The 10,608-nt window shown below is 32.8% G+C and overlaps 1 protein-coding gene and 1 long non-coding RNA gene across 4 annotated transcripts; both read left to right on the top strand.

Moving 5' to 3' along the window:
* The first annotated feature begins 6,183 nt into the window (after positions 1-6,183).
* Positions 6,184-8,810, top strand: LOC114754253 (uncharacterized). Of its 3 annotated transcripts, none has more exons than XR_003741139.1 (4): positions 6,184-6,266; positions 6,614-6,726; positions 8,013-8,093; positions 8,433-8,810. It is a non-coding gene; the product is annotated as an uncharacterized LOC114754253 (long non-coding RNA). The 3 variants fall into 3 exon arrangements; XR_003741141.1 differs by having other exon boundaries at positions 6,202-6,266; positions 6,642-6,726; XR_003741140.1 differs by having other exon boundaries at positions 6,252-6,266; positions 6,592-6,726.
* A 940-nt stretch (positions 8,811-9,750) lies between these two features.
* On the top strand, positions 9,751-10,608 carry LOC114754233 (uncharacterized). Its single transcript, XM_028943021.1, has 2 exons — positions 9,751-9,883; positions 9,993-10,608. The coding sequence occupies exons 1-2, from the start codon at positions 9,864-9,866 to the stop codon at positions 10,294-10,296; spliced, it is 324 nt and encodes a 107-aa protein (XP_028798854.1). The 5' UTR covers positions 9,751-9,863; the 3' UTR covers positions 10,297-10,608.

Here is a 10,608-nt window from a genome sequence, read left to right as displayed (position 1 = left end):
AAACAAATATATAACGTGCAACCAAATAAAATTTATTGATATTCATTTGCCTCTTCTTTGAATACTACCAAAAAAACATGCTTTTAGCGACAAAATTTAGTGACAGAATTTTTTTATTTAGCGACGGAATTAGCGTTGCGATGGAATTTGTTCCGTTGGTAATTCCTTTGTCGCTAATTAATTAGCGACTGAATTGAAATTCTGTCGCTAATTAGTCATGGATTAGCTATGAAATTTTTTGTCGCTAATTATCGACATAAATTTTCCGTCATTAATTCTTGACAGAAATTTTTGCCGCAAATTAGCGACGGAAAAATCCCGTCGCTAACTTAATTTTTGAAAAAAAATTAAAATGCCAAGTGGCACTTCTACCAATCACCACGTTATCGCCGATGACCACCTCCATGTGTCACTGCTACCTCACCTCTGCTTGCCACGTGTGCTGCTCTACCACCATGTATGCTACCACTTCACCTCTACCTACCACGTGTGCTGCCATCTCACCTCTGCTACCACGTCACATGTCACCTTTACCTACCACGTGTCGTCACCACGTAATTCCCTCCTCAAAGTGACTTCTCCATGGCTCAAACCTAGGACCTCATCTGTGCGCGCGTGCAGCTTTACCGGTTGACTTATTATATAAAATTAAATATGTATAATATTATTTTATACAAACAATTATATATACATATATATTATTAAAAACTAAAAATATACTATATGATAATTTTAATCATAATAATTTTAATGACAAAATAATTTTTAAATATTTGTTTTACTAATTGTTTTATAATTTTTTATTTTTTTAAAAATATTTTTAATATAATTTTAATTTCTAACGACACTAATTTTGAAGTTTAAATCATAAATAATTTTTTTATAAATATTTTTTTAATTTATTTTTAATTAACATTGATAAGATATATAATTTAATTATATATGTATTGTATTACATTATATTATATTATCTATATATGTTTTATATATTTGAAGAAAATCATTTACAATTAGTCAAAAAATCTTGTTATTCAAAAAAAAGCTACTATAATAAAATCAATAAATTATTCAATATAAAAAATAAATAATTTGAATAGATTATGATAAACAGTATTCTCCTACTTGTATATATATCCTATGTAATTTATTTTCTTAAAATTCTTTGTATATACCATTTATTTTTGTATTAAAGACCAAAATCAATCTATATCATGGGTATTAATTATATCATGATCAAATTTTATTGTTTAATGATTGAAATTCAAAATTCACTTCAATATTAGTTTGCGTTCATATAAATTCATTTTTTGGTTTTGAATTTCTATCATATATTATATATTTTAATATATTGTATATATGATAAAATTATTTCTTTCTTATATCAGTTTGTATAAACAAGTTATTAATATTCTTGTTGTATTTTTTAATTATTATTAATAATCAAGAGGAATTTATTTTAATGAAATATAAACAGGTTTTCTAAGAAATTGTCTTTCTATTTTCAGTATATACCTAATGATGATATGAATGATGAGGATATCTTCATTAACACCAACTCCACAAATATATCAATTTATTTTATAATTAAAAATGTTTTTAAATCATTATATTCTTAATTGTTATTAAATACATTTTTGTAAGATTATAATTTAAAATAATGAAATTTAAAATTAGTGATAAAAACTTCTATAACAAACAATTTAGCGACGAAATTAGCGACGGAAATTTCTGACGAAAAAAATTCCATCGCTAAGTATTTATTGACAAATTTTCTGACAAATTAGCAACGGAGAGAAATTCTATTGCTAATCCGTCGCTAATATTGGTGACAGAAAAATTCCATCATTCATTCGTCAAAAAAATTAGTAACGGAATTTTCGTCGAAAATTAGCAACAAAATTTGTTTCCGTCACAAATTCCATCAGAAATTAGCGACATAATTTTTTCCTGTCACAAATTCTGTCGCAAATCAACTGTTTTTTTTTGTAGTGGAAGCTTGATGACATTGTAGATAAAACACCTTATGTCAAAGCATCTAAAATTTAAAATAATAAAATACTACCTCCTATTCTTAATATAAGAGCTACTTAATTAATTTGAGTAGATTAAGAAAATTAGTTGAGTTAGTTATTTATAATAAATTGAAATAAAGCCCTTAATTTTTTGCCCTAGTGTTACTCCAAAAATAAACCAAAATTGTGCAATATAATGCATACTCGAATTGTTTCTCTTCGAGGAGCCAAAATGAATTAAATTTCAGTAAATAAATGCAAACTAACTTAAACTATAACTAGAATTTTGATTTCATGAACTACTAACTAAATGCAATGAATTAAATTGAATTTAAAAGACTTGTTTTTGATATTTTTATATGAAAATGATTTAAATGGAATGATAATCAGTGGAATGAAACGAGACACACGAGAAAACAATGATAACAAAATATCATCTAATTCAACAGTACGGACAATCATCACTTCAATATATATGAAAGTTAAAAACAAAGAACTAAAAATTATAATTAAGCTTTTAATCCAACAACTAAACCATCTCGAATTGTTATAAAATATTTTCCAAAATCCTAACTTACTAATTGCAACTAGAACAGTAAAATGAAACTCAAGATGTTAAAAACCAATACTTAATTATAATTCAATAATTTAGGACAACACAATTAAAACTAGCAAAGGACTTTCTGATCCAAAATTCCAAACCACCTTGAAAAATCACAATATATTAACTTCCAAGTCAATACAATGTCATAACTACAATATCGTAATTAAAATTAAAGCTATAGACAGCCCAAAATCAAATGCTAAATAATAATTCAATCACAATAATCTTCTAAAAGTATCAAATTAAACATTACAAAATTCTCAATAATCAAAAGAACTATCCTAAGACTTAGTAATTGTTAAGCAACTAATAGGTAGAAGAAGATTAGCGTAGTATGAAACTCTCCTCTAGAGACCCAAGCTCCTGCCATTGTTGCTAAATTAGAGGATTATGGAGACAAGCCATGTATTGCCATCAAGATTGACACCAACGGCATTCTACTGCAAGCGACCATGGAGAAGACGTCGAGAAGGTAATGGAAACAGACAGGAAAGCCGAAAAAGATGATGGCAGTGATGAAGAAACGCTAAAGATGACGACAGATGATGGCGGATCGCGAAGAGATAGCGAGAAATAGTGATGGGACGATAGATTGAAGGTTTTGGTTGGTAGTTATGAAATGGGCCGATAATCAAGGTTGGAGGTGGAAGGAAGAGGTTGCGTTGAATTCCTTGCTGCAACTAGGAAGAAGACGCAAAGAAGATGATGAATTAATGGTTTGGATTGATGGAACATGAAGGATTTGCCAGAGAATGAGAAATGGAAGTGTGCGTGTGGTTTCCTGTCGACTCCTCTCTCCCTCCCAGCGCATTGCCGTAGGAGGAGGAGGCGGAATGTGAACATTTAGGACTCCCTCCAAAACGACGTCGTTTTGCGACTCTCTTTTTTTTCCCTCTTACTTTATTTTCTCTAAAGCAGATCCTTTTCTGCATTTCTCTGGGTCCTTTGTTGCCAATGAAATTGGGACTGAACTATAATTTGCAAATATGTGAAAAATAAAAAAAATACAGTAGCAAGCAGGGAATATGGGTTGGGGCCCACGGGCCAGCCCGTCAACCCGCCATAAAAGAGCAGGTTAGGGTTGGCATTTTGCCAGCTCGCTAAAATACGGGCTGTTCTAACCCGCACCGCATAACCTGCAGGCTGTGGTGGGCTAGCCCGCGGGTTGGCGAGTTGGCCCGCCTAACCCACCACCTTTTTTTTTTTAATTTTTCACATAAATAATATATTATTGTATTTGAAATTTTTCTTCTCTCATTTACATCTCAATTTTCATGTTACATAATACATATGTAAACAATAAATATTTTTTAAACATAAGCATACCATATTTGCAGCAAAGATTTAATAACTACAATCAAATACAAGATAATATTTATTACAGAAAAAAAGTATTTTAGAAAAATATGGTGAATGAATTTTAAAAAAAGTTAGATAAATACACTTCTAATTTATTAAGAGATAGTGTTTTGTATCAAACATGACATTTGTATAAAAAAATTATAAAATTTATCACTTGATAAGTTAATGTTGAATGTTAGTCATGTAAAATATTTGTAATATATTGTTTTATATTTATATTGACTATTTTAAATGTGGTTAAATATAATTTATACTTGTGATTACTTTTGAAATTTTGGATCACCATTTATTAGTTTAAAAAATTAAATAAAAATAAGATTTAAAAATTGAGAATTAAAAAAAAAAAGGATGGCAGACTGGCAGGCTGGCCCGCCAACCCGCTGTGGCGGGTTAGGGTTGGGACTTTTCCAGCCCGCCAAAATGTGGGCTGATCCAGCCCGCACCGCATAACTCGCGGGTTGTGGCGGGCTGGCCCGCAACCCACAGGCTGGCTCGTATTCCCAACTATAAGCATCACTTGTCCTTAAAAATCAATTAATCACAATTAAACTAAAACATGACAACTTTGCCTCTATAAAACAATAATTCAAAAAAAAACACACTAATTCAATTAATAATCAAATAGTGCAATAAGGACCAATTAAAGTGACAAAAACCCATAAAAAAGATATAAAAATATGTATAAGTCACAAATATAAGTTGATTTTCCTAAAATATCATTTTTAATTATGACTATTTTTTAATAGAAACCCATTGATATGCGTAATCATTAGGGATACCTTAGAGCATGAAGTAACAATTTAGAAAATAAATTGAATTAAGATCTTATATTTAGGATGGAAGTTAATTTCTAACTTGCTTTTATGATGACCATAGGTAGAAAGTAATAGTCTATCAATTTTAACATAAACTAAGACAATAACAATAATAACAACAACCAATTAATTTTTACTGATTTCAAGTCATTAGAAACTAATAATTAAAAAAAGTTTATTGTCCAAATAATTACACTGGATTAACCCATATAGATGAAATGATATTGAACAAAACAGTGCCTTATTGAGAGCCTTTTTCTTCTGGAGTTCTTCAATCACAAAAGGAGATTTAAGGCACCATGGTCTTTGGTAATACCATTTTGATTGTTTTGATAGATTTCACACTAACCTCATAAACCCTCTTATCCCTCCTTTCATAAGAAAAACTAATAATAACAATCACAATAATGATTTCTGCAACTTGATGAAAAAAAGGAAGACAAAGTCACAGGAACACAACAGCAAAGGAATAGGATGAAACCACGAGGCCTAGCATAGTTGACACTTAGTTAAATTCTTTAAATATTTAGTCAGGGGTTCAATCCCTAACGGTATGTATGGAGAGAGTCTCATAGCCAGCACTAAAGCTTTTTTGAGAAATTTACACTACTACTAGTGATGGATATCCTAGGCTCAACCAAAAAAAAAAAGATTTAACGAAGTGAAAATCCATTAATTGACATTTTTTTAAACCTGCAAGCGAATGTTATTGCTCGCAAGTAAACGTGTGGCAGTCATAAAGGCCGAAGTCATGGTTATAATAGCCAATGCAACAAAACGCCTTGCTAGCAAAAATGCTCCAACTAGTAGAAGTCGACTGTGATATCTCAAAATTTGTGGATTTAATTAAAGCATGACTGAGAAGAAATTTTTAGAGAAATTGTTAAGAATGAAACCATTAAAATATGGTCTACATAATTATAAAGCTAATTTTGAGAATTTAGGATTTTTTTTTTTGAAAAATTCAAGAAAAAATAGTTAAGGATTAATTTTTGACCCAAAATTTTTGAAAACATTATTTTATGGGCCAAATAAGCTATTGAAGGGAGAGAATTTAGAAATCAATTAAGAACTCATTTGAAATGACTTATAAGTAACTTTTTAATCGTGATTTACAAAATATAAAATAAATATATTAGAAAAGTTTTGTCTCATTTTATGTCAAACATAGTTACAAGTAACTTTTATGCCGTGCCAAGCAGGCCTAGTTATGCTTAAGAACCAAGAAGGATCCAATTGTAAGTAAATGGAAACCTGAGGGCATAATGGTCATTCCACGTCCCACAACAAAACCCCCACCCCCATTTACTTTGCCAAAAGTCCAAAACCATCTCCGGCCTTTCCATTTTCCCCTATTGCCCGACCTGAACCAGAGAGGGTTTGAGAGACCCCCCCGGGGGGGGGGGGGGAGGAGGACGGGGAGTAGGTGATCGAAGAAGTTTTAGGCGTATGCAGTCTTAGAAACTGATTTAGGTGAGTCTTCTAAATCTCCTTTTACTCTTAGTTTCTTCGCTTGGGGGAATATTTGGGAGTGAGAGAAGTGGCTGAAATTTGGTTCTAGAGAGAGAAAGTCGAAGAATAGGAAAGCTTTAGCTGAAGCAAGAATTTGGAGTTGAGTGAAGATCTTGGAAGGGGTTTCTGGACTGCATATGCTTGATTTACTTTGTTTTATAACTTTCGAACATTGGGTCTGTGATTTTGGATTTAAACTTTGTTTTGGCTTCTTTGAGCGCTGGGTTTTTGATGAAGTTGAAGATGTTGTGATGTGTCTATATATATTTATATATATGAGATGTAGGATGTTTACTTTTTCTTTTCAGAGATTTGGTGACTGGGAAAAATTTCCAGACTTGCTGTTAAATGGCGTGATATGTAGCAGAGGAATGGAGATAAGTAAAGCCTAAAGTGAAGATATATAGGAATATTTTTGGAAGTAAGTGTGTGCGCGTGCGCGCGCGCGCGCGGGCATGTGCGTGTGTGTGGTTGTTCAATTTGAAATGGAAGCATGGGTTTGAATTGACATATATGAAATATATGTGTGTGTGGTTACTATGCTGATTGAAAGTGATGATTCGGAGGAATTATGAGTGTGTGGGTAGGCTTGCTTGTCAAATCTGGAATTTTAGTGGCAATATTTCAAACTGGAAAATTGAAGAATTATTATTGGTTAATGCTGCACAATTAGTATTGTTATGTTCGATTATTAGATTAGGCTAAAAGCTCTACTGTAATGGTAAGAAAATAGTTTTGAAGCTGGATAATTTTCAGAACTAACGTGGGGGGGGGGGCTGTTCGAAATTTGGGAGGTGTTATTGTGATTAAATGCTACAAACATGAGATACACATATAATTATGCTTGAGTGTGCCATAATGGTTGACGTGGGGAGCTAGGAATTGATTCAAATTTGCTGTTTAATGTCCCTGGGTGTCAAGAAATTATTTTATATTGCGGAATTTGGTTAAGGACATTAAAACAATGGTTTAAAATCTAATATGAAGGATGGGATGTTAGAGTTTGAGTTTGAGGATCTTTTTCTTCCCTGTTTCAGACAACGTTATTTAATTAGGGAGAATTGAATTTGACTATGTCTTGGAAGCTTAAAACTGGATTCAAGGTTTGTTGTTTGATGTGCCAAATGCTTAGTAATTGTTCTAGATGAATGGACTGCATTTGGGATCATTAAGATGAGAATTAAATCAAGTTTGAACATATTGAAATGGTGGCTTGATCATTGTTTTAAGTCTGGGAAAATTTTCTAGAATGTAAGAATAATGTTGAAACCTCAATATAGATGCTTAAATGTTAGAAAATTGTACGGTTCAAATTATGAACTAGTGTATGAGATGCTATTTAAAATTCTTGGAGTGAAAGTCTATGGCCATATTGTGCTCAATTTAAAAAGAACTGGAAATAAAGAATTTATGGTCTCTACAAGGGAAGATATAGAGTTAGAAATATTATAATTTGATTATACATACTATCTTCTTCCTTGTTTGGACAACTCTATTTTTTAAATATGTTTTGATTTGGCGAATGGTTTAATAAACTTAGAAGGGTAATGGCTTGAAAATAAATTAAAGTTACGATCAAACATAAAGCAAAGAGCTAATTAATTTAATGAATTAAAGTTGGAAACAAAGGAAGTGAATTTGTTGTCTTAGTACAATAGATGAATATATGTGTGTGTGTTAATCTGCCCTTGCCTATATAATTTATAGGATTTGATATTTGCCCAAGTCCGTTAAGAGAGGAGCCAAGAAGGAAGCAAGGGGAAGGTAGTATAGAAGAAAGAGCAAAAGGTAATAACTCCTTTTCTTTCATGTGATTGTGCATTGATTGAGGCTTGTTTAGATGTGCCATTATGCTTATTATGCATGAGAACATGTAGATTGCCTTTGCATGATAGCATTTGTCATGATAATATGTGCTGGTTTTCATTTATTTTGGAATGTGGGCGCGATAGTTAGCAACTGACTATGTGAGTGTATAGTGTATGTGCATCATTGATTATATTTGGTTACAAGGTGTTGTTTTCTTTGGCCTGGGTAGCATGTTTGTTTGTAATATTGTATGATTACATGAATGAATTTTTCAGTAATGAGATTCTTTAGAATCTCATCTCTTCTTCCATGGTATAGAGCAAAAGCAAGTACTTTTAAGGGCAAGGGAGGTATGATTGGTGGAGCTTGAAGGTGGAGGAGGCTGGGGAATCTATTATGTCTTTTGTTTAAATATGCTTATTATATTTTGCTATTCTAGATTGAAGATATAAATGTGTATGTATATGTATATATATTTTGTTATGTAAGTCCATAAGGAGGTGGATAAGGGCAAATAAACTACAAGTAACTGCCAATGATAGAAATAGTCTGTATGCTCATATTTGTTATTATTATGCCCAGGATTGTGTGTATGAATATATGTACTCTTTTAATGGGCCAGTGATCAGGGTATGGAATGCTAGGCCCTACGATCGATAATTGACTTAATACAGGTCCTAATGGTTGGATGGAAAATAAATGGGTTCAGGTGGTTGAATGCGAACTTGGGTCTTTTTTAAATTTTACCAATTTTGTAAAAAGGGTTAAATCAAGTGTTTGATTTTTGAGAAATTTGAATTTTTTAGAAAATCTCATTTCTTAAACAGCATCAAACCCTGTGTTTGGTAAAAGTTAAAAAAAAATTGTTTTTTGTAAGATGAAACCTTACTTTTAGTGATTCAAAGTCAAATAGAATAACTTTACTAGTGCATGGGTATGACATCAATCACCTAAATGTATCCAAAGAAGAATAAAAGTGCTCAAAGTAGAACAATACATAGGGATTGTGCTAAAAATCAAGAACAATTTGGAAAGCCTTCGATGATCAGCCAAAACTGTCATGCCTCTTTCTTTATTAGGGACGTTTCTGTAGTCAGAAGAGTAAAGCACACCTAGTATTGCGAAGCCAGCTACAAATGTCACTGGCTATCAGAATGGCTGCAACTATGAGTGTATGGGCTGCGTCCTTGATGTTCAGTTCTTTATTTTCTACGGGGACGTATTCCTAAAATGTTCTTATTGAAGGGGACACCTGTAGGTATTAAAATCATTAGTGCTACAAAATGCATGATAATCAAATCAAACAAGAGTATGTTAATAGGCTAACTTATATGTATAAAAAAAAAAACTAAATTAGATTCTTTTTTATGGAAATACGAGAAAGAAGGGGGGAAAGGAATTTTTGAAGATTTGAAGATCTATAATGTTTTTTTTAAAATTTCTTGTAATCGTTTTACTTATTATTATCTTTTTTCAGTCAAGAATATGTCAGAATATTGGCATTTAATTTTTGGAAAATTCAGAATATTTTACATTTAATTGCTAAAATTAGGGTTGAGGCTATAAATAATTTTCAACGATATCATTTTGTACGCCTTTATATGAAACAGAATTGGGCTCGACACAACTGGAGAAATCTTGGCGTTGGCAAGTGCCTGAAAATATGACATTTTTCTTCTGGCTTGGGAAAAGTGAGAGACTGATTACCAACAAATTAAGAGCCATAAGAGGGATGTCAGAGACGGCGGAATGCCCTTTATGTCACCAGCGTGAGCTGAGCATCATACAAACTTTGAGAGATTGTGAGGAAGCGAGGAAGTGTAGGAGCTACTTTTAGAAGCTAACCATTATACTGCCTTCTTCTCTTTTGACTTGCAGGAATGGCTTCAATGGAACATGTCGAAAAACCCGGCTCAAGCTCGGTTCAGAAGGTGGCCATGGACTAGAATCTTTGGTCATGTTTGCCGGCTCATTTGGAAAGCACGGTGCTCAAGGATCTTTGAAGGAACTGTTCGGACCCGGCTCAACCTGCCAACAATGTATTTTCCATCTGATGGACACAGCCACAGGAAAGTATAGACATCTTTTGCTAAAGGGAAACGAGGAGAGGAGTTTAAGATCGACACCTCCCCCGGCGGACACACTACGGATACGGATCGATGTTGATGCATCAGTCCGGTAAAATATGCGGAGGGGTTATGAGGAACGCGGAGGGAGAATGGGTGTTGGGATTCCAACATGCACTGGGAAAATTCCCTGTTACCATAGCAAAGGTCCCTGCGATTGAAACGGGAATCCAAGTCTGTGCAATTACTCTTCAGAGACAACCCATCCACCTGTTTTCAGATTCGATAGAAGCAATCAACACTTTGTTGAGAGATAATGGAGTTAATCATCCGTTTCAGAGAGAAATTGAAGAGACACGCCAACTACTGTATAAAAGCCAACAAGTTCAGTTTTGGTGCTCATCACTTTGATGAGAATGTTAAACTCA

The sequence above is a fragment of the Neltuma alba genome, unplaced genomic scaffold (assembly GCF_004799145.2).
Source record: "Neltuma alba isolate B1F8T4 unplaced genomic scaffold, ASM479914v2 tig00010124_pilon, whole genome shotgun sequence".
Lineage (NCBI taxonomy): Eukaryota > Viridiplantae > Streptophyta > Magnoliopsida > Fabales > Fabaceae > Neltuma > Neltuma alba.
This window is presented reverse-complemented; position numbering and strand designations above follow the sequence as displayed.